At 41.9% G+C, this 24,542-nt stretch overlaps 1 protein-coding gene across 2 annotated transcripts in view; it reads left to right on the top strand.

The window, feature by feature from the left end:
• MSL3 (male-specific lethal 3 homolog (Drosophila)) overlaps positions 1–14,470 on the top strand; it is a 15,203-nt gene extending 733 nt beyond the window's left edge. The window contains exons 3-13 of one of the 2 annotated variants that reach the window (XM_008571209.1): positions 245–340; positions 682–782; positions 1,668–1,750; positions 2,312–2,434; positions 3,023–3,183; positions 4,103–4,261; positions 5,793–6,055; positions 8,120–8,229; positions 11,445–11,544; positions 11,921–12,005; positions 13,665–14,470. In XM_008571209.1, coding sequence (XP_008569431.1) covers positions 245–340; positions 682–782; positions 1,668–1,750; positions 2,312–2,434; positions 3,023–3,183; positions 4,103–4,261; positions 5,793–6,055; positions 8,120–8,229; positions 11,445–11,544; positions 11,921–12,005; positions 13,665–13,764 — 1,381 coding nt within the window. In that variant the 3' untranslated portion in view covers positions 13,765–14,470. Of the gene's footprint in view, positions 1–244; positions 341–681; positions 783–1,664; positions 1,751–2,311; positions 2,435–3,022; positions 3,184–4,102; positions 4,262–5,792; positions 6,056–8,119; positions 8,230–11,444; positions 11,545–11,920; positions 12,006–13,664 lie in introns of both variants that reach the window. The other variant, XM_008571202.1, reaches the window with a different exon arrangement.
• Positions 14,471–24,542: the final 10,072 nt, after the last annotated feature.

The raw sequence follows: 24,542 nt of genomic DNA, 5'->3' as shown, positions 1-24,542 counted from the left end.
TTTTTTTTTTTTTTTTTTTGTCCTTTTTGAGACCGGCCGCACCGGTCATCCCTATATAGGAGCCGAACCCGCGGCGGGAGCACTGCTGCGCTCCTCTCCCGAGTGCGCCATGGGCTCAGCCCCTCTTTGTGATTTTAAGATGTAATTCTGGAGTACTTCTGTACCTGTAAGGTGCTTATAGCATTTGTTTTATATTAAACAAAAATATTGAATTTTACATCCTTTTCTTTTATTGTTCAATTAGCTGGGATAGATGGGCAGCGGAAGATCATGTGCTTCGTGATACCGATGAAAATCGTAGATTACAGCGTAAATTGGCAAGAAAAGCTGTAGCTCGCCTGTAAGCATACAAAAAATGACATAAATGTTATGTAATGCGTTTTCTCTTAGTATTTTGGATTTTTATGATATAAAAGTAATAAAATGACAAACATCATTTGTTAAATAATTTTACATATTTACAGTGTGTACAGAAAGAGCATTCCTATTGTATTCTAAATAACTGCAGGGATTTCAGAATGGTTATTGTATAATTTTCTGAAATGGGGATTACCATTTATGTTCTAAAGTCTGTTTATTTTTTAGATATTTAAGAATTATTGTTTATGAGATCTTATTTTGATCTCAAGACCCAAATCAGTCAACATCAAAATTTATTTCAGTTGTGTTTATCATTTTCAGGAGAAGCACAGGAAGAAAGAGGAAGCGCTGCAGGTTGCCTGGTGTTGACTCTGTCTTAAAAAACCTCCCTGTTGAAGAAAAAGATGAAAATGATGAAAACTGTGAGTGGCTTGACTTCATTTTTTTAGGCTAAACAAACTTTCATGTGGTCTTTTTAAGACTGAGGGGAGGATTCAGTGAAATTGTAGACATGGAAACATTTCAAACTCAGTATGTATAATGTTTGATCCCTTTTGTTTTTGACAATTAAAGTAGCAGTCAATATGATAAGTCAGTATCACAATAAGTCAGTAATAGGACCTTACCAGAGTCATGTTCATGACTCCTGCCTTCTCAGCCAGGGTCTTTACATGAGATCCTCTTGCTCTTCTTGTCACCTTGGCCCCACTTGTGAATGTGACAGGGAACCATAGGATCGAGCTGACAGAACACTTTCAGATCATTAGCTTGTGTGATTTTTACATCCATTAAAATAGGTTGGACTTGCAGAGGGAGAGAACATACCTTGGGATACAAAGAGGAGTGGGGTGGGAGGGGGAGGAAGGGGGAGGACATGGAGTACAAACACTATTTGTGGTAAGGTGCATGCTGCCAGTATGGATCTGGCCTTCACATCTTGGGCACAAGGAGTGACAATCAGCTTTGTATCTCATGAATATTCATAACCAATAAAAAATAGGTTGTCAAGGGGCTGGCCAGTTAGCTCAGTTGATTAGAGGACAGCCTTATAACACCAAGGTCATGGGTTCAGATTCCCCTATAGGCCAGCTGCCAAAGAAAACAAAATGAAACAAACAAACAAAATTGATTGTTGAAATAAATTTCTATTCAGAAAGGTCCAGTATTTGTGTTCAGCATTTAAAATATATGCAGGACTGCAGTTTACTGTTCACACTGAGACATACTCTATATCTAAAATTTTGTAAACCTGAGGGTTGGTGAAGTATCTAATCCGGGTTTGCCTGACATTTTTGTTTCACTAGCAGTAAGCAGTTCCTCTGATGACAGTAGTGAAGAAAAAAATGAAGAAATAAGTGGAGAAAGTGATATTGAAGAAAAGACCGAAAGGGTATAAAGTTTTTATTATAAAAACTCTTTGTCTTTGGTGCATATTTTAGTGGTAAAATTCTCCAGTCGTGAATTATTTTCTAAAGGTACATTTTTTAAAACCAATATTATAAATTTTTACTTCACATTTAAAGAAAAACCACCCTTATTTATAGTCACCATATGAGCTTCTCAGTGGCTCTTCATGCTCATAGTGTTTCCACAAATTATAGCTACCTCTTTTTTTCCAATCAGTTTATGAACTTTGTTTTATGGTGATGCTTAATTTTTTAATGGTGCATAACAGAGTTTGGCATTTTCTGCCTGCTTCCAAAATTAATGAAAATCCCAGTGGTAAAATTAAATGGGAAGGAAACAAAATAAGCATTTGTATCCTGGTTAGTGCCCTAAAACAAGTTAACTTTTGGCCTTTAACATACTTTTAATTAGATCATGTAGCATAATGTGAATGTTGAGGCTTAACTGTGTTCGTTTCATAGCAGGCTTTCATGTGTGCATCCTTCTTTGGGTGTAGGCTTTCCCACTATTTTAAGTACTTACAAATGGAATTGTGATATTGCAGAAAGAAGAACCGGAGCTGCAAAAAAAAAGGGAAATGGAAGAAAGAACAGTAACTATAGAAATCCCTGAAGTTCTGAAGAAGCAGCTTGAGGATGATTGTTACTATATTAACAGGAGGAAACGGGTATACAGGGAGAGCGTGTAAAACATGGATTTGTTATAACACTTTCATTTAGCCATATTTTGCAATCACAGACTCAAACAATTGAGCAGCTTGGAGGAATGGAATTTATATTTTCAGTTTTGTACTGAGTCAGGTTTTAATGTTCTCTGACAGTGGTGCTATGCTGCTGATTCAATTAAAACTCATGCAGCCCTGGCCGACCATTAGAATCCTCTGGAAGCTGTCCGGAATTCTGATGCCTGGGCTTTAACAAAGAGATTACGACTTAATTGACCTGTGGTGGGGGCCAGGTGTGGGTATACTTTTAGAGGCTCCCAGATTATTCTAATGGATCACTAAAGTTAAGAGCCACTGCTTACATTCATTCAAAATATTAATATTGTAATAAACATGGGAATATGATCAGTGGAGTTAGAAAAGATCCAAGAATTTCAGAGCATATTTATTTAAGAACTTCTATTTGAACAGAATTGGCTTTACTTTATTTTTGAGTTAAAAAAAATGATATAGTCACGACTCCTGTTTCTTGGACTATGTGGTTTATTACAACGGGGTGCATACATCAGATGTCTGTTTTTTCATTAACAGTTAGTGAAACTTCCATGCCAGACCAACATCATCACTATTTTGGAATCCTACGTGAAGCATTTTGCTATCAATGCAGCCTTTTCAGCCAACGAGAGGCCTCGTCACCATCACACTATGATGCACGCACACATGAATGTGCATTATATCCCAGCAGAGAAGAAGTGAGTACTAGCATGGGTGGTGTCTCGTGGTCATCTTTGTGCATCAGAGCAGTGGCTTGCATTTAGAGAAGGTGACATTTGTTTCCATTCAGTTATTTTGAATTCATGTAATATATTATTTAATAATTTATTAATCCATTGAATAATCAGTCTATCAAAATCTTGTCACTTTTATGAAGTCTTTAATAACTGTTTACACATGAGGCCTGGATGTATTGAGAGTACACTGTCTCAGTGCTGAGACCAGTTTCTTCAGTGATATCATTTAGGGTGAGAACTCTTTCCTCAAGAAGCACCAGAATGGGTGATGAGATTTTTCTCAAAGCTTGTTTACAAACAGGACTTCATTCCAGTCAGAGTAGCCTTCCTCACATCCTACCTTGCACCTGTGACCCAGGTGGACCAGAGGCAGAAAGACTGTTGGAGTTGAGACAAGGTTGGGAGTTGATGGAGGTCTGCCCCCTTCAGCTTGCAGTGCTTGTGGTCTGTCGCTTTCTGTAGCATTGGCTGCTTGGACTCCTCATGTGGCATCGAACGTATTCATTTGTGTTGAGATTACTATAGTACCGTACTTTCTGCACTTTATATTATGGGTCTGTTTTCTTATTTATTTATCTACCTGTGTATCTACTTATTAATTTTTGATGGCTGGCTGGAAAGGGGATCTGAACCCTTGATCTTGATGTAACACTGCCCTCTGACCAACTGAGCTAATTGGCTAGCCCTTATTTTCATAATTAAGTCTTGACTGTTAGCAGCTACAAACTCATTTCATTCTTTATGTATGTAGGTCTAATATACCGTATAATGTTTAAGTTTAAAACTCTGCCCTATTAAAAATGTGCAACTTCATTGTGAAATTTTGGGAATTACCTATTACTTTATTGCATCTCTAATCTCTTCTTTTTAATCCTCCCAGTGTTGACCTTTGTAAGGAGATGGTGGATGGTTTAAGAATAACTTTTGACTACACTCTCCCGTTGGTTTTGCTCTATCCATATGAACAAGCTCAGTATAAAAAGGTGACTTCGTCTAAATTTTTTCTTCCAATTAAGGAGAGTGCCACCAATCCTAATAGGTAAGTTAGACCGCCCGCACCTTCACCCTCCCATGTCAGCGATGAAATAAATAAATTCTTTTTGAAAGTTCAGTCTGATGCTTGGGGGCCAACGTGTTTGGAGGAGGGAAAAGGTTGAAGGTACCCATCCTGGTGGTTTTCTGTTTTCCTGGCTTAGCTTAGTCGTCATCCACTTTCCCATGGCTCTGAAAGATTTTCCCATGTGAAGATTCCAGCATAGAGAACTTAGGCGGGATTGTGAGCGGCTGTCCCTGTCTCTGAGGAGACAAGTGGGGGAGGAGGAAGACGTAGGTGTTAATGGAGCTCCCTCACTGGCTGCTGTGTGACTCGGGGACGTGCCTTCGGAGCCCCTTGCTTGTGCATCTGTACAATGGAGTGAACGTCTGCTTCCCTGGTAGTATTGGATGAGAATGTTCGCGAAGGGCCAGCAACCTTTGGCCTTTAGTAAAGGTTACTTCCTTCTCGGCTGTGTCACCTCTTTTCTCCCCTCAATGACTAAGCGTGCTCCAATTTCCTTTTGGGGACTGGGGGAAGGGACCCAACCCAACCCAACCCAAAGTCTTTACCCTTAATGTCTATAAGCTATTACACTGTCTGCCTCTTGTCCCTCTTCCTGAGAAAGAGGTCCGTTCTCATGATTTCTACTCATCTGTCTCCTCTCTTAACCACGCACCAGCTGCCTTTATCTACCACTGCCCCTGCTAAACTCTTGCTCCAGGGACACTGCAGCTTCCCACTTGGCACCTGCCGTGCTATGCGTTGGCCACCTTTCCCCCCCCCTTCTCCCTTTGCTTCATGGCTCCTGGCTGTCCTCGTTCTCTGTCTGCCTCACCACTGTCTCCTCCTGGCCTGCCTGTCTTTGGTGGCTTCTCTCTCCCCTTTCCCCACGTCAGTTTCACTCCAGGTGAGATGCTCTTGAGACTCACTGGTGACATGTCAAAGTCCCTGTGACCTACTCCAAACCTCGAGATCCCTAACAGCCAGGGTGGACTCTGTTTCCACGAAGCTCCCTGATGCTTGTGGCTTTTTCAAGTCCTGCCAGTAGTGACATTTTGATGGGATTATATGGTATTCCTATTCTCTAGACTGGGTTGCTCAACTCGGCCTTGTTTTGAACTGGATCGTTCTTTGCTGCAGGGGTGTCCTGTGCACTGTAGAATGTTGAGCAGCACCTCTGGTCTCCACCCACCAGGTGCCAGTAGCGTCCCCTTCCCTTGGTTGCTACAATCAAAAATGTCTGTAGACATTGCCAACCCCTGTGGGGCAAAATTGCTCCTAATTGAGAGCTGCTGTCAAATATTAAAGGGGCATCACAATTTTTAGTGCCAGCATGCCTTACAGAGTTATGGAGAGGATTAAAATGACTTAGTGACCTAGTGTGTTACTCTTTTTCAGGAAGTATGTATTTTGGCACATTTGGAGGTGCTGATTTACAGCCATCTGGGAGTGGGGAGCGTGTTTTCTGTTCTGTCTTCAGGGTGCCCAGTAAGAAGCCCTCCAGGCTCTGCAGAGGCCTCTCCTTCTCCCCTAGGAGCCAGGAGGAGCTCTCTCCCAGCCCGCCTTTGTTGAATCCGTCCACGCCGCAGTCCACAGAGAGTCAGCCGACCACAGGTGAGCCAGCCACCCCCAAAAGGCGCAAAGCCGAGCCGGAAGCGCTGCAGTCTCTGAGGCGGTCCACGCGCCACACTGCCAACTGTGACAGGCTGTCGGAGAGCAGCGCCTCGCCTCAGCCCAAGCGCCGGCAGCAGGACACGTCCGCCAGCATGCCCAAGCTGTTCCTGCACCTGGAAAAGAGTAGGTTCACTCCTGGCGCCCCGAGCCCTGTGGCTCACGCGGTGCCAGGCTCTGGGTGGAGTTTCTGTGCATGCGTGTGCGATGCGTGTGATTCCCACAACACGTCCAGAGCACTGAACGCCACCCGCTCTCCTGAAGAGGACGCTGAGCATAGACAGATGAAGCAGCTGGCACAGATGGCACAGCAAGGCCGCGGCGGAGGCAGGGCTGGGCGCTGTCCCCTCTGCTTTTCTCTTCACCGTCACTCTCTACCACTCTCTGTGAGCAGATTGAGTGATTAGAACCTGGGTTCTGTACAGAGTCCTAACCAATCAGACCACGTGAGCAGTACTAGCAGGTCACTTTGCCCTGGTTTTCTTTGTACTTTGTCTCAGTATTCTCTCCATTCTAAAGTTTAATCTTGAAAGTTCTATCCCGAAATATCAAAGTGAGAACATCCACATTTCTATCCATTAGCTCTTCTTACCTCGTCTCAGCCCCACCCCAGACTCCATGAGATCTGTTCACCGTGTTTTTGAGCTGGAATATTTTAAAGGCCAAATGAAATTATGGAAGAGTTTACTTTTTCTGTTTTTTTTTCAAAGTACACATAGATTGATTTGCTGAAGTATGAAACTTAGGTGTAAGCCAGTAATAATCACTTTAAAATTTTGAAAAACTGCTGAAACAGTTAAGTGCTGTTCATTGAATACGATTACTTTGGAAGCTAAGATTAGCTGTCATAACATGCTGACCAGGCATTTTCCCAAATTAATTAAAATTTGGCTGGTTAACCATGCTAATTGAGCCCTCTTACTAGTGCTACTCACTTTACGTCTAAGGCCACATTCACAAATCCGAATATGGTGCCAGTGTCGATGTAATTCTGCCTGTACTGCCAGAGAGACTAGAGTGAGAGGTGAGTGCCAGCAGGTGCTGCAGCCAGCGGATGTCGGGCTCAGGGAAGAAGCTGGCAGTCGAGGAGACGGGTTGGTGGCCGGCATCGAACGCTGCATGGAGTCGGAGACAGCTGCACCAGCAGGCGCCAGGCACCCCACTGCAGAGGTGCAGGCCTTCTTCTCTCGGGCCGTGACATCCAAGACGATCCTTCTAAGTATCAAAAATGCCTCATCAGCTCAGGGCAGGGTCAAACTCTTCAGACTCGACTCATCAGGCCTGAGTAGATGTACCTCGTGAGGGACTCTGCTGTCCCTGTTCTTACCCAGCCTCTGCTGCTGACTTTCAGGACGTGCCCTAAGGGTCACCCTCTCTGAATCCCAAAGCACAGCAACATTCTTGAGTTCCGATGCGATGCCTGTTTCCTTGCATACCTTCTATCTCCACCACATCATAAGCTCCTTCGCAGAAAGGACTGACTTGCTGGCTGTGTTGCCCCCATCACAGCTCCGAGTCTGGGGCATAGTTCTAGGTGCTAGTAAGTATTTGCTGATGGAATCAAGATTGGGAAGGCTCAGAAGGGCAGAGTAAAAGAAGACATACCTTTGAAAACTCCTTTTGAATAATCAAGTGTTAAAATGAAGTGCTATTTTTTAAGCTTTTATTGAGATATAATTCAACTACTGTACAATTCACCCATTTAAAGTGGTTTTTAGTGCATTCACAGAGTTGTGCAACCATCACCAAAATTAGTTCCAGACATTTTTTACCACCCCAAGAAGGAAACCCCACATTCATTAGCAGTTACTCCTCACTCACCCCTCCCTGCATCCCCTGGCAACCACGAATCTATTTTCTGTGTCCGGATTTGCCTATTCTGGGTATTTCGTATGAATGGAATCATACAACAAGTGACCCTTTGTGATTGGATCCTTTCATTTAGGATAATATTTTCAAGGGTCATCCACATCGTAGCATGGTGTCAGTACTTTATTCTTTTGTGGAGTTTTTTTTTTTTGCCAAATAATACTCCAGCTGCTATCTTTTATAGGAGGAAAGTCTTATTATTAAAGATTAATAATTCCAAGAACCAATTTTAGATTTTTGTTGATAATGGTCATGACGACAGCCTTTAATTCTGTCACTGTGTAACTTCTAGGGGAATGATTACATCTTTTTCTTTTGAAGAGACACCTGTGCACAGCAGATCATCTTCACCTGTTCCTCTGACTCCTAGCAAGGAAGGGAGTGCTGTGTTTGCTGGCATTGAAGGGAGAAGAACTAATGAAATAAACGAGGTAGAGCGTGAGTGTTTAATGTTCATCCCCAGTGACTCCTCCCCCATTTGCAAGTGCTTGAATCCTGTGGGAGGAAGGCAGAGTTCTTGAAGCATCATGTTGCTACTACTGTAAATGTTAACAGAATTGCTTATAGGATTATGCTTAACATTCTACTTTTGGTTTCTAAAATGAAAAAGTTGTTAGGATTCCAGCCCTACACTTACAGTCATATCTTATCTTAAATAAGTACAATTATTGAAATACCAGTATTTTCATTTTGTAGAACAGGCATTGACACACTTTTTCTGCAAAGGGCCAGAGAGTAAATATTTGAGGCTTTATGGCCCAAATGATGTCTGTCAAGACTACACAAGTCCAAAAGTAGCCACAGCTGACATGTAAATAAAGTGAGTGTGCTGTGTTGTTCCAATAAAACTTTATTTACTGATACTGAAATTTGAATAGCATATATTTTTTATGTGTAATAAATATTACTCTTTTGTTTGTTTTCCAACCATTTAAAAATGTAAAACGAATTCTTAGCTTGTGGGCAATATAGAAACGTGGTGGTTGGGCGAGATGTGACCAGCAGGCTGTAGTTTGCTGACTCCTACTTTAATATCTGATTCTCCTCCGTCATTAACAGTAACACTAATAGCCATCCCTTTCAGGGTGTGCTGTATGCCAACATAGTGCCAGACACTTGAACCAGATTACCTTGAATTCTTTTTTTAAATTTATTATTGGCATATTCATTCTTACAAATTGTGATATTTCTTTATACCCTTTGCCCGATCTGTCACTTCCCAAACCCTTCCCTCCCTCTCCCCTACCTTGAATTCTTGCCACCAGGTTTCCATTTGACAGTTGAGGAAACTTTTCATTTTAAAACTATTTTTAAGGCCAGTTAGGTGATGTAGGTAGTGGGTATTTTAGGAGTTCAGAAGAAGTCCATTAGGGTGTTCTGTGAATCTCCCCTAGGAGGTGGGAATGCCTTGTTTCTTTACAATGGATTTGCACAGGGGAAGATGGCTTTGTTAGTTAGGCAAAGAACATTTGATGATGGGAACAGGGAGTGGCAAACTTTCTGTGAATGGCCAGATTGTCAGTATTTTCAGGGGTGTGTACCATTTGGTCAGGACTACCCAGCTCGGCTGTGACAGCATGAAAGCAGCATAGACAGTCCATAAATGAATGGGCATGGCTTGGTGCCTCCCTAGAATTCGTTCGTGGACACCGGGAATTGAATTTTATACAATTTTTATATATCATGAAATATTACTCATTCGATTCTTTTCAATCATTTTGAGCACAGGAGCATCGGGCTGGATTTGGCTCACAGGCTATAGGTCACGGACCCCTGGTATAGAAGCTTAGAGAGCCTGATTTGTGTTGTGATAATTGCTGAGGGGAGATTGGGAAATTCCTAGGACAAGTATTCCTTAACACTCCCATTTTTCAGACAAGAAGGCACTGCAGGTTTTATTATTGAAGGGGAGTAATCAGGCAAGGAAGGGCCTTTGTCCCTCTGGTCAGTGGGGCGAGTCTGCCATCTAGTGGTTATGGGCAGAGCTGCAAGCTGAAGTAGAAAAGTGTGCTTTCTGGTAAAGGGCTGGAGTTGAGCCGCCTTTCAGGAGGACGAGGACTCCTAAGACCTTAGTGAATCCCCACCTCCTTCAGTGCCTCTGTCACGGAGTTTTTAACCAGGGCTCTTTCTCCAGATCCCTGTGGCTCTTTCTGCCTGTACCAGCCTCTGCCCTGCTGCGTAAGGGAAGGGTCTAGATGTGCAAGTACATGCGACATCAAGAATCCCTCCACCAGAAACTTCCTGTGTTCCCCCATAAAATGTGTCTGAGGGAGATCCACTTGCTAACTAGCCAGATGACCTACTTTTTTTTTTTGTCCTTTTTGTGACCGGCCGCACCGCGCTCAGCCAGCGAGCGCATTGCACTCGCACTGGTCATCCCTATATAGGATCCGAACCCGTGGCGGGAGCGCTACTGCGCTCCCAGCGCTGCACTCTCCCGAGTGCGCCACGGGCTCGGCCCCAGATGACCTACTTTTGTACACACCGTGTGTGGTCCCTGCCTCTGATGATCGCAAGTCCCAGTTGTTCCCTTTGAGTGTCACAGTTGGAACAACTCCCAGCTTCAGCCACAAGCATTGGGTTAGGTGTCCAGGGGGGTGTGAAGACGCTGAACCTATCCCTGCCCTCAGTGCTGTACAGGATGGAGGGTAGGGGCTACGTTAGAGTCTAGAGGTGGCTAGGCAGGGCTGAGGTGACGCTGGCCTTCGTCCTGGAGTCCTATGTAACCACCTTGTCACTTGTTAGCTTCTGCGGTTTCATTTTGTCAAATTGACTATGTCTGCATCTCTGGGTTTTGGGGGCACCATTCTGCTTTATCTCATGGAGGGTTTCCTTGACCTGCCTATTTCTGTATTAAATTTGACACGTCCTAAAAAAAAAAAAAAATATGGCCGAGCCCGTGGCGCACTCGGGAGAGTGCAGTGCTGCGCTCCCGCCGCAGGTTCGGATCCTATATAGGGATGACCGGTGTGCTCACAGCGCTCACTGGCTGAGCGCGGTGTGGCCATCTCAAAAAGGACAAAATAAATAAATAAATAAATTTGACACTTCCCAAAAGCCAAAGTAGAAACTCCGTAGAATAGGCTCTGGTTCTTTAATTTGCTGAAGTATTTCTGTGGAAAGTCATCAGAGAGTTTTGAAATGCAGCTCTCACTTTCCACAAATCCACTTGCAGTTCTGAAATTCAGATGGAGGGCAGAGAAATTGGTTACCAGGTTTGAAGTCTATTTTCAGTTGATTCAAGGAGTGAAAAGATTCAAATTAGTGTCTATAGTGAATCTAAGAGCAAGAAATTAGGGAATCATGAAACAACGGTAATATTACTCAAAACATCTTTTGGTTACTTTTTAATGCTTCATTCTCTCTCTAATACATCAGGATTTCCAATAAAGGAAAAGGGGTTAAGTGACCAAAACAGTCACAGTTATTTATAAGTAACAGCTTGTTGAGAATTAAGAAATCAAATTATTTCCTTAGTCTGATTTTAAGTCTTTCTGCCCCTCACTTTTATTTTTATAAGCTTGTGCTTATTTTGATATAGTGGCATATCTTTTTCCTTTATATACAATTTAGCTTCATAATTTGTAGGTGGTTAGAAGTGTAGCCATGAAGAACACTGAAAGCATTCCATTTGTGCTTTTCCCAGGTCCTCTCTTGGAAGCTTGTGCCCGACAGTTACCCCCCAGGGGACCAGCCGCCTCCACCCTCTTATATTTATGGGGCACAACATTTGCTGCGATTGTTTGGTAAAATTCCTGGCTCTTGCTTTCTTTCCATTTTTCATTTTGCTTTGTTTTCAACACTCTGGTCAGCTTATGTACATCTTCTGGTTTGGCTTGTAAGTATCTAATGTGGAAATTTGGGGGTCTAAGAAAAATCATCCAAAGGTGACCTCTTCAAAGAAAAGGCACTGAATGAATCTTAAATTTCATAAAAATTGGGTTTGTAATATTTGTACTACTACCCTATCCTTGTTCAGTCAGAGTTTTTGGTCTTGTTTGATAATGTGGACTAAATTTAGTTTCAATTCCACTAAAGATAAAGGGATCCAGATAATCCCTGAATGAATCCTACCTGCCAGATTCTGATGTGTAAATGGTTTTGCTTTTATTTTTAATGCAGTAAAACTTCCAGAAATCCTTGGAAAGATGTCCTTTTCTAAGAAGAATCTGAAGGCATTACTGAGGCACTTTGATCTCTTTCTGAGGTATTTTTATTACTTTTTCAAAACTTTTCTGCTACCATATATGTGGCTTTTCTAAACTTCTCTTTAATGCATGTGGAAGTCAGCCCTGTGGTATTTTAAATAGTAGCAGTATTACCTAGGTATGGTTGGTTCTAACTGTAATGTAACATAGGGGTTTTTTTGATATTTCTTTTTTCCATAACTTTTTTCAGTTTCTGAGTCAAGGGTATTTATTGTACGTAGGTAAAGTTTTTTGTGTCACTAGAATCCAGTAGAAACTGAATTTCCTAAAGTGGAAGGGATTGAGGTTGATGATAATGTAGTCAAGACAAGTCAGAGCCAAGGCTCTGTCCCCCATCCCCTGCTGTGGCCCAGCTCTGTCCCTCTCCCATCCAGGCATCTATTGACCCCTTCTCTCCTTGGCCTTCAAGGCTAGTCATCACCTGCTCACCCTGCTCATCTTAGCTACCTGAACTTGCTCCTTCCTTCCCTTTCAAGAGAACCTTTTCCTTGTAGTCAGGCCCCACCCTGACTAAGCAAGGATTTTCCACAGATTGGATAGCACCTCATCCAGAGAAATCAGTCTTGTGGTTTTGAAAGATACTTTCCTGTAGGTATTTTGAATAAAGTGTCTGTGAGTGGAATTAAACTTTTTATTGGAAACAAGTTTCAAAAATACCCTCTTCCCTCCCAGCCTCCCCCTCAAACAAACCCACAGCTCTATTTGGCATAGAACTTTGTAAACTGAAATCAAATAGTGCCAAGAAAAGGTGAAGAGGCAGCTGCAAGTTAGCATAGGAAAGCCCGCGAACTCTGAAGTATGCCCGACACAAAGTAGAAATTAGGATTTTAGGAGGTAACTTAGAAGGATTTACAAATAAATATAGTAAGAGATTTTAAAAATGTATCAAAGACATTAGCTAGAATCAACAGACTCAATAATGACGGTAGAAAGGGTACAATCGTAGAAGAAAAGAATTAGCTGTTGAATGAATTTTGACTCAGTGTTTACTAAAGAAGGTATTGTACATTTTTAGGAATTTGGACAGGTGGGAGGTAGTGGGAAAACAAGCAGGAAACCAATTATTAATATTGCACTTTTGAGAATATTTTAGCACTCCATGACAAAATCAGTTGAAGTTTGAGTCAAGATGTTATTTGTATATTGCAGACTCTTGAATGACTGGCTACATTTAAATATTTATTTTCAGACATAAATCAGCCATTTTTCTTTTTTTTTTTACGTGTTTTGGTACTGTAAGCTGGGAATGTAACACTTCTTGGCATGGCAAATTAGAAATGCTATTTCTGGTTATTCCATTAAATTTTGGTGTAAGTTTGCTCATACCACATTTGTGAAACAGGAAAATATACAAATATTCAGTGTTGCTTTTTTTCACAGAAGTGTTTGTACAACCAGACTGCCACCTAGTGGAGTTTAGGTTTTATTTCTGTTAGTACACCAGATGATAGTGAAGGGATTCAGATAAATAGTAATTCACATAGAAGCCAGATAAGTGCAATGAAAGTAATCAGTATATAGAAATCAAGATTATAGTCATTTTTAAAATTCTTAATACCAAAAAAGAGTTGAAATGTTAAGTTTGTTGAAAGTATTTTGCTTACTGGTATTTAGTCCTCAGTGCGATGCTCATTAGGGCCATTTTTTTCTTTTTCCAGGTTTTTAGCAGAATACCATGATGACTTCTTTCCAGAATCGGCTTATGTCGCCGCCTGCGAGGCGCATTACAGCACCAAGAACCCCAGGGCAATTTATTAGAGCACTGACGGTCCTGTAAGAGCAGCTGCACTGTTTTGCTTTGTGCTGTGGGTCCCAGGTGAAGAACTAAGGAGATGGTGGTCTGCTTTACACAGTGCAAATGTGACGCCCACCCTGGCGGCTCCAGCAGAGGTGGCCTTGTTACTTGAGTTGACCCCACATTCTATAGTTACTTCTGTTAAGAGTTACTTCCTAGGTGCCTGAAAATGCTCTGACATGACACCTGCCACTGCACAGGCCATCTGTGATGGCAGGAAAAGAGCAGTTGTGTTCGCAGTGAAACGTTCCTGAAAGTATATGTAGGTCAGGCTGTTCCAGTAGACAATGCAGTTAGTTATTAGTGAGAACTACGTTGTTTAGTTATTTGTTAGCATTAAATAAAATTGTTTTGCAAACTCTTTTCAAGTTTGTAATGAGCCTGAGCAACTCTATCCAACAAATTTTAGTTTGTACTTGGAAACTGTGAAGTAGCCTCAAAGTATTTTAGAGGGAATCAGTACTGATAGCAGAAGAAGACTTGCAGCTATACATTTGCCTGTCACAGTTTCCTTTCTGAAAAGTTATTTTTGGTGATCTACATAAAGCATTGTCTGTCTCGTTTGAGATTTTACAGCTATACTTTGTTGTATAATGTTATAGTTCCCTTTCTGTAAAATGTTATTTTTGGTGATCCAAATAAAGCATCGCCTGTCTTGTTTGAAAGAAGTGGGAGAGAGTCTGTGCTCTGACCTTGTCCTCTTCTCTTTATTGCAGGGCGGTAGTGGGCTACCCTCTGGACCCCTTACTTTTTGTTTTCTTTTACCTTTCTGCCTTTTTTGTCAAGGCCTTTTGGTTTCCTTTCCTTCTTCAGTTTTGCCTCACTAGATGGCACGACTGGATGGTGGTTACTAGAAGTTACTGCGGTTCTGCTCTGTCTCTTTGCTGCACTGTGGGCTCGTCTGTGGCCAACACCGGTTTACCCTCCTCCATCATCACCAGCTGACGGCCTCTTCAGCCACCCCTCTAATCCTCATTTTAGTCTTTCGTACGCCCCCCTGCCCTGCCGAATGTGTTAGAAAGTTCTGAATCTGTAGAAAGGGTACCAGTGCCATACAAGTATTGAATATAGACAGAACCTGTCTTTACTTGTAGCTCAGCTCAGTTGACCTTAACTTGCAAAGACCACTGGTCATGAAAAACAAAGGCCAGAAGGATTTTTTGGGGGTTTATAAAACATTACATCAAAGTAGCTTGTACATACACTGACCAGAGAGAATTGGTACCTCAAAATCTCCCAAGTAGATGTCCTCTTATGTGCACTTAGTTGCTGAGTAAGCCTCGAGTTTTTGGTGTCTAATCTGGAGTAGCATTCAGGTTCATGGTAGGTTGCATCTCCATTTGGTTTGTGCAATGCCTGTTTAAATCTGGTGCACCTGCAGTGTGTCTGAATTGTTGAAAAAGTTTAGTAAGTGGTTACTTGTGAACTGGAAAAGAAAGAACAGAGGAAAAAAAATGGCCTTATAGGAATCTACTTCTTTAAATACCCCCAATGCAATGAGCACACTGTTTCTCGAAACATAATAATACTCATATACCTTGAATTTAAAGTAATTCATTTTCTAATAATGAAAAATTATTTTCTTCTCCTGAAAGCATTCCTTAATTATAACTTTAAAAGTTGATTACGTGCAGCTTAGGTTGATTTAAATAATAACTTTTCTTCAAAATATCCATCCCTCTATTGTATATTACTAATAATTCAGATCATTCCTCAGATAAAAATATTTAAATGTATAGGTAATTCTTTTAAAAGTTACAAATTAGCCTTTTGTTGGTTTTCTCACATCCTGTTTTTTTGTTTTTTGTTTTTTTTTTTTTGGAGGGGGAGCGGCTGGGAATCTGAACCCTTGACCTTGGTGTTTCAAGGCTGGGCTCTAACCAATTGAGCTAATCAGTCAGTTCTTGTTGGTTTTAAAATTACTCTTCTAAACTGCCAAATCTTGCAGTTTTTAAGTATCACATTCATTGTGTCAATGTTTTCCTTTTAGTAGTGACTTAAAGGTATGTTGAAAATAATATTCCAATAATTTCTGTATAAGATCCTTGTACTGGGTCTTTGACAAAAACATGTGAAGACAGAAAATGCTTCTGAACAGAAATAGATTATATAAATCATTCCAGGGTACAGGGCACACAAAAGAAGCCAAAGAAAATTTATTAGTTTTATGATCTGTCATTAGATTATATTATCAACTCTAAACTTTTAAGCAAGTGTAATTACCCTGTTTTCCATTTGTTTTTTAATAACTCAGTAGCCTTTGCCCTTTAAGATACAGTTTGTCAAAGATAAGTCTACCTGAACGTTTACTGACAACGACCTACTGTGGTGCCAAGAACTGCAAAATATTGGAAATATGAGGAAGGATAAGGCCTGGTTCTTGGAAGAATACAGTTCAGAGAATTTCTGCAGGCATGGAACATCGTTTACTAAATCAAGTTCTGTTTTCAGGAAGTGTGTTACTTTAGCCAGTTCTTAATATTCAAAAGTATAATGTAACCATACAGGGTGGTGGTTTCCAAAATTAATCTTCCCATGGTGCAGAAAAGAATGTATAGTTCTACTCATTTACCTGGTTGTCAGTTTAGGTAGGTTTGGTCATTGAAAGTTCTAACCAGTTACAGAATCTGGTCCAGATGGTGTTAAGGGACTTGATATCCAGTAGGAAGGGGGATTTCAACAGATTACATTAAGAGCAGTAATGTGAAGAAATTATGTTTATACCCTGAAGAGATATGAGACTCCCCAATAAACCAGTTAAATCTTTTTTTTTTTTTTTTTTTAAACAATGCAATTGGAGAGACACCTTTTTATTCTGGCTGCTGCTTATGCATGAGCCAAATTCTTCCAGATGTTCATATGGGATAAATACTTAGTGCATATTTAAGCTAATTGAATTGTGTTGTTTTTACCTAGTTCCAGTAAAAATATAGAGAATGCTATTCTCTGCCTCCCTCTTCCCTAGAATACATCTACTAAGCTCAATGTGAATTTGTCAATGGCCATTTCTTGGCTTCAGCTTTCCCTCTGATTGGTGTAAACAGTGGGACATCTGACCTGTGAGCAGAATGTACGCCCCCAGTGAATCGTCTGCAAGGCCCTGGATGTTGAGCCTGGCCAGCCTCACTCCTTCTGCACGGTGACAGGTGCATCAAGTGGAAGGCCATCCCAGATCATCTCCAGACTGGACGTGTCGCCAACACACATCATACGTGGAAAATGTAAGTGTTACATCTTCCGTCATATGGCAAGGAACATAATTACTGTAAGTGGGTGAATAAGCAAGCGTTCATGTGTAGTTGAACAGACGGATTGCTGGAAACCACGGAGACTTTTGCTATAGGACAAGGCCATTCCCACTTGGTTGTACAGTCTTGCTAGAGCACAGGTTTGGCTTAGCAGGTCTAGGGTGAGCTCCTAAGAGCTGAGCCTGCTGACTCTCACCCACACTGTGAGTGGGGAGGTTATCAGGTGTCATTTGAGGGGATAGGATGTACAACATCAGGCGTACTTTCTGGATGCTGTTCTTTTTGTTCTCAGGACAGCTGCATAAAGGGTATTATTTCTTCTATAAATCAAGGAATTAGAATTCAGATTAGTTAAAGCCAGGAGAGAATTCAATCTGAGGTCTGTCTTGATTCTGAAGCTATTTTCTCCCAATTTTTCTCAGGTGGAGGGAAGACAATAGGCAAGTTTTATGGGTAAGAGGGTAGAGGGAAGGGGTGGAGAAAGTGTTTTCTGCGTTCACTTTCTGCGTCTTCCTCATCCTTCCCACGTGTCCCCATCATTCTTACTGTTCTCATCTGCCATCTGCCTGACCATTTGCTGGACTCTGGTCTTAAATGAATAGGCAGTTCCTAGTCTAAGGCTTTCTCATTTTTTTAGCTAGATCTAAGCTGGATTTATTTTTCATAATTTTAAAATTTGAGAGCTGATTTGCAAAAGAAGAAATATGTATATTGAGTTTATCCAAGATTCGATTACAACATCGTTACCAATCACATTTTCAAAAGTTTTATAGATGTTTGGCTTCCTAGAGAATTTAACAAAGTATCTTAGTTCTGGCATCGAAATCCTTTGTTGGATAGGGTATAATAAGAACTGTAAAATAGAATAAGTGCTACATGGACAGGGTAATCATAGCTACATTCAAAGAATACTAGGTAATAGATCTCTCTAACCTAGCAGAAGTAACTCAGGTCACTGTCATGAACTAATTTTAAGGCACTGCTGTGCTTACAGTTACTGATTTCTATGGACCAACAGGATCTGTCTAAATGGACACAACAGTGGGATCTTGCATTTTTATCTTCCAACCATTTCATCCTTTTTATTAGTATTACTGAAGTGATCATCTAACTATTCTGAGTTCCAGTGAATTTATCAGTAGTTAATAGACCTTATTTCCAAGGTCAAAATTAATACTTAAAGGTAAAGTGGTTATAGTTCTATGGACATGCCTCACTCACTAAGGTGACACTGAACAAAAATCTGAAGGTCATAAGGGAGTGGAGATATCTGGAGGAAGAGCCTTGAGGCAGAGGGAGAAGCCAAGGCCAAGGCCCTGAGGCACAAGTGTTCTTGGTGTCTCTGGAAGTAGCACAAGGAGGCCGGTGTGGCCGCTGCACAATCAGGATCACACGGGCTATGTAGGGCTGTGTAGGGCTATGTAGACTCATTAAGGCTCTGTAGGTTTTCCTGGGGGCAATGAATTCCAATGTTGGCATAAATAAGTTTGTGTTTTCTGAATGTCACTCGGCTGCAGCGTGGAGGATGGATTAGAAAGAGATGAGATGAAAGTAGACCAGTTGTGGACTCAACAAAAGTACTGATCGGGATGGGGAGAGAGAATTTTGAGACTTACATGAGGTGGAAACTATACCTCAGGAGGGGGAACTGCGAGGGAAATATAGTTTGGGAAGTCACTAGAACACAGGTGGTAAACACTGAGGTTGGTTGAAGTCACCTAGAGAGAGAGTGTGGACTGAGAAGAAAGGAACTTCACATTTCTTATCAGCAACCCCAAATGCAAAAGACAAGGTCAAAGAAAGTCTTTCAATTAATTGCTGAGCTGAGTACAAACCACTTTGGACTTGGACTTCATTCCCAGACCAGCTGTGAGTCAAGATCGAGAGGCTCTCTCAGCGTTTCAGTCTCTGTCACAGCCCTCAGGACCCTCTACTGTGCCACTGGCCACCTTCCCCAGCACCAACCTCAAACCCACAGGTCACAATAACCTTCAAACCCGAGGCAACCCCTAGCGTGCTTTAGTCTACACTGCAGAGCCCAGTATGACTGGGCCAGCATGCTTGTTCTTCTGTGGCCCTCCACAGGGGATCTAGAGTGCTGAGTCTACAGATCACCTCTGGGCTGGCTGCAGTGCAGTTCTCTGTGACTAGTTCTCTACTCAGTTTCGAGCAAGCAGGAGACAGCCCCATCCACAGCAAAAAGCATGAAAAAGACAAAGAAAACTACTTACTCATATGGAAGTGTAAATGTGTAAGAGTCACCAAAAAAAAAAAAATGGACAGTCATCTACCAAATTATTTCTGAGTGTGGGTTAGGGACTGCAATGGGGGCTCAAGATTATTAGTTTTATCTGTAACTATTTAATTTTTATTGTATTTAATTATCTATTATTTATTTTATTTTTATTTACTATCGTATTTAATTTTTAAATCAGAAAAGTCTACATTTGCATTATTGTTTAATTAATAGTTAGCTTCCTCTGCTGTCCCCTGCCCCAGTTCTCAAAGCCTTTTGGGTGATAAGCAGAGCCCAGAGGCTGCTGGCCTGGAAAACCACTTCCTGTGTGTCTTTACCCACCCCAAAAGGCAGGTGTATGTATTGAAACTCATGGGATCGTTTCCGGCTCATTTCTGGAAGGAGAGGCTCCAGGGAAGGTGAGTGCAGAGGAAGAGAATGGAGAGGATGATCTGTTCCCTGCCTGCCTCTGAGGATGGCTCAAGCCCCCAGCAGTAGAGGCCTGAAGGCCTGAAACCGAGGGACGTGTTTCCCGAGGGACTTCCTGGGCCTCGGGCCAATGCCAGAAGCTGGTGAAATCTCACAAGAGCACTGGGAGACTCTAGCAGAACTGCTTGGGGGCCCAGATGACAGAGGCGACCCACACTCCACACTTGGCTGGCTCTGTGAGGTCTAAAGCTTGCAACCATCTGGAGGCAGCCCGCCGTATAGTACTACACTCTCACAATGACCTGTCACCACCCAGAGAGAGGTGGGTCTCCTTCAGGGAGCTTCCAAGTCAGCGTCCATGTCTTCCTACTTACTCCCCTGCCACCACCCCCAAGAGGCTCCTAAGGCATTTCGAGAGGAAGAACTTGGCAGACAGTGTGGCACCTCTAGCTGACCAGCTGGTTTGTGATGACTTCCAGAAAAAACTGAGGGGCCTGTTTTAAGGGGTTGGGTTCCTGCAAGGGCAGATGTGTAGGGGGATAAGCATCTTCTTCACTGATGCCCAAATTATAACACTTTCACATTTTGGAGCCCGAATTAGTTTTCTATTGCTATTGTAACAGAGTGCCACAAATTCACTGACTTGAGACAACATGAATTTATTAGCTTACAGTTCTGGATGTCAGCAGTCCAACACAGGTCTCACTGGGCTGAGATCAAGATGTTGGAGGGCTGTGTTTCTACTGGAGGCTCCAGGGGAGAATTTGTTTCACTGCCTTTTGAAGCTTCCAGGGGCTTCCTGCAGTCCTTGGCTAGTGGCCCTTTTCTTCATCTTTAAAGCTGGCAATTTGGGGTCGAGTCCTGTTCACACTGCCATCTCTGACCACAGCCAGGAAAAGGTCTCTGCTTATGAAGACTCACATGATTACAGTGGGCCCACGTGGATACCTCCCCTTCTCTAGGTGCTGAACGTGAATCACATCTGCAAAGTTCTTTTTGCCACGTAGGATAACATGTTCACAGGTTCTGTGGTTAGGATGTGGACATCTTTGGGGGACTGTTATTCTTCCTACTGTAGAGTCCAAGACTGGTGAGGCCAGGAAATGTTGCGTTTCTCAGATGTCCCCACACTCAGTGGTGTTGACTTCGGAACAGGCAGAAGTTTAAACCTCAGGACCCCTCGCTCACTTGAGTGTGCCTCTTCCCAGCCCTCAATTTTGTACTTATACGTCTGTGCTCTATTTCTTAAAGAGGACATCCCTGATTATAGAAACTTCAAGCCCCTCAAAAGCTGAATGGCTCTTGGATTGGGGTTAATGTGGAATGAGGCCAGTGGAAAGCTCCCAGAAGGACATTGGGGAGCAATGTGGGGCACGATCTGGCCCACAACAGGCCTGTGCTTCCTTCTGTTAAATGAAATCCACATAGGGAGGGTTTGGAGGAGGATTTGCAGAGGAGGTTGAGCTGTGGCTCAGGGGGATGGCGGAGATTTCTGAGGAGGAAAGGAAAGGAAAAGCAATGAAGGTTCTGCCTCAGAAGAAGAGAAGGTTTGAATGGGGAGTGGGGGCATTTTCCCTGGGTGACAGCTGTATAAGCCGCCCCTTCATCTCTGCACAAATGTCAACCACTGAACGCTTAAGGAGATAGGTTTGTGCTTCTGAGCTTTTGTGGAGATGGGTTGCCAGCTGAAACTGGCCTTCAGTGGGCAGAGAAAGAGCAAGACCGCCCCTGGAGTTGGTAACATCAGGTTCCTGTTCTTTCACTCATCAAAAGGGATTTCAGGGAGGCCAGAAACAAAAGGCCACATATTGTATGATTCCAGTTATATGAAATGTCCAGAACAGGCAAATTAATAGGGACAGAAAGTAGATTAGTGCTTGTCAGAGGATAGGAAGAGGAAGGACTAACTGTATGAGGTTTCTCTTTGGGATGATGGGAATTTCTGGAATTAGTAGTGATCGTTGCACCACTCTGTGAATATACTAAAAACCACTAATTTGTAAGCTTTTAAAGAGTGTGCTTTATGGTATGTGAATTATATCTCAATTTAAGAAAAGGGGAATCTAGGGATTGCTTATGCCTAAAACTCAAAGAAAATACACCATGAAAACCCATTTTTGAGAGCTGAAAGGCTATTTAGTCCAATACTCTGGTGTGGCTTCTTTTATGCATCATTACCTAAGGCAGGCCAAGGTTCCTCTTGTCACTCTGAGTTCACACTTACTCTGAAGGTCAGAAAACCCAGTGCTGTGCCTTTATACAATTTCCTTTGTCAGCAAATATGGGGTTGATAGATCTTCAAAGTTCTTTGCCTTCCAAATTCTTCTGCATCACAAGACAGGGTATAAGGAGTAAGTATATACTGATACTATGATGTAAGCAAAAAAGGTTAATAAACTGAGAAGTTAGTGACAGCAAAAATAAAATGAATTTTTCTGAATAATGCAAACCAGAGCCAGTTAATCTTTACAGGTCTCCATGTTTTGGAATTTCTTTGCAACATTAATCTTCATCCTTCCAGAAAGTTGTGGAAATCATAGGTAGTAAAGTGCTTGACTGTGTTTTTCTATTGATTTGTACTTTTCCTGCTTAGATTTACAATTTTCAGTGGAATGATTTAATAAGGCATTCTGTAGATATGCTTTGGCACAAGGTAAATTACACCAGCTTGCAGGATCTATTTACTGCTCAATCTTCACTATTGTAAAGGTGACTTTTGAGACAGTTCCAGGTCACCAGCCTCTATTAGTTATCCATTAGCATCCAGAAAATAATTTGGGGTGAGATGATTTGTGAGCTGTATAGAAACACTTATTAGTATGAGAGGATAAATGCTGTGTAAATGTGCTTGGGTAGTACATAAAACAAAGTCTGAAAACCAAAAACACTCTATTGGAGAAAAACCTAGTAAGATTTTCTTTTGATGTATGACATTTCATCTTATCTTTTATATTCTGTAGCACATAAAGCTTAACCAAACAGAGCACTGAAACTCTTTGTTAATTTGTTGGTCCATAATATGCCATGGCATGGTAGATGGATTGAAAAATGTTTCTCAATCTTTACACTCACCACCACCACACCACACCCCTTTCCCTAACCTTTGAAATGTGAGTATGAAGTTCCTATAATAAAGAAGTAGGGTCTATTTTCCTTCCTCTTGAAATTGGTGTGGCCTTGTGGCTCACTTTGGCCAAGAAAATATGGCAGAAGTGACTCCCTTTCTATACAACTAATGTAAAAAAAATGTTTATTTTAAAATGTCTTATTATGGGAAATGTGGGATGAATACAGAATTTCACCCAGTAGAACACTGAGCCCCCAGCTGTGATCTTCAGCTTTGACTATAAAAAGAAAGAAGAGAAAGTTGGTCTGTCCAGTGACAGGTATTTCTTGTTTTATAACAGAAAAGGATGGTATGATGTTTTTTCAGCTAAAATGAGTATAAATTCAGTGTTTTTTAAAAAATATCCTGCTTATATCTATACAACTAATGTAAAAAAAGTTTATTTTAAAATGTCTTATTATGGGAAATGTGGGATGAATACAGAAGTTCACCCAGTAGAACATTGAGCCCCCAGCTATGAACTTCAGCTTTGACTATACCTGACTCGTAGCCAATCTTGTTTTGTCTTGCTTTGTTTATACTTTTATCCACTTCTCAGCCCGCTCTCACATTATTTTGAAGTAAATTCCAGATACCGTCTCATGTAAAAGAACCTTCTAAAAAGAAGCATTTTTGAAAACTTGGACAAAATGAAGTATACACAGCTGGACCCCCCAGGAGAGCCATTATTGTGCCTACCACGGACACCTCGTGCCGAGGGAAGGAAATCTGTCCCGTTCATCTCTGCAGCCCAGCTCAAAACCAACAAACAGAAGATGACAGCTGAGGTCAATCGTGGATCCCTGGGAATGAACTTGGCAAAATTTCAAAAGGTGGTCTAGTCTTAGGCCAGTTTGCTTGTCAGTCTCAGATGCTGAGACTACACATCTGGACCCTCAGCCCCCCCTGGAAACAGTTCTGTGCAGGCAGGGTGAAGCACAGGCTTGGGGCAGGCAATTGGTGGTCAGAATCCACACTCCCACCTGTAGTGGCTGTTTAAACATGAACGTGTTACTTTTTCTGTCTTTTTTTTTTTTTTTAAGATGACTGGTAAGGGGATCTTAACCCTTGACTTGGTGTTGTCAGCACCACAGTCTCCCAAGTGAGCCACAGGCCGGCCTCGTTACTTTTTATGTTAATGAGACTCAGTTTTCTAGTCCTATAAATTTGATACTATCCTCAGTCACTGAGCTGCATTAAATCCAATACATACAAGCAATACCTTGCAGTATCCAAAGTCCAACAAACTATGCTTTTCTTGTCTTTTCTTTTCCCTCCAAATGAAAGACTAGTGGAATATTTGCAGCCACTTTTACAAAAAGCCAGAAGCCAACTAGTTTGAATGTAGCTGTTATAGCTTTGTGCTCTAACTCTAAGAAATGGGGTCCCCTTATATGAGAGTGGGGAGGCCTCCTGATGTGCTAAAAGCTCTATCTCATCGAATGGGGTCCCCTTACATGAGAGTGGGGAGGCCTCCTGATGTGCTAAAAGATCTATCTCATCGTCACAGACTCAGGTGTAATTAGTGAAATCTCCCTCCTCCACCTCAAATTTCTTTAGAGAAAAGAAGAGTTCATACTTGTAGCCCAAGTACTCAGGTTTTCAATTAGACAACTTTGTCCTGACAGGAACCAAGTTACAGCTGTCATACCTGATTATTCTTAGAGTTACTGCCCTACCCTTTGTATGGTACGGACTGCCAGTGTTCAAGGCAAACAGAAA

The sequence above is a fragment of the Galeopterus variegatus genome, unplaced genomic scaffold, assembly GCF_000696425.1.
Source record: "Galeopterus variegatus unplaced genomic scaffold, G_variegatus-3.0.2 Scaffold37, whole genome shotgun sequence".
Classification (NCBI taxonomy): domain Eukaryota; kingdom Metazoa; phylum Chordata; class Mammalia; order Dermoptera; family Cynocephalidae; genus Galeopterus; species Galeopterus variegatus.
Note: the sequence above shows the minus strand (reverse complement) of the source record. Positions and strands in the feature narration are given on the sequence as shown.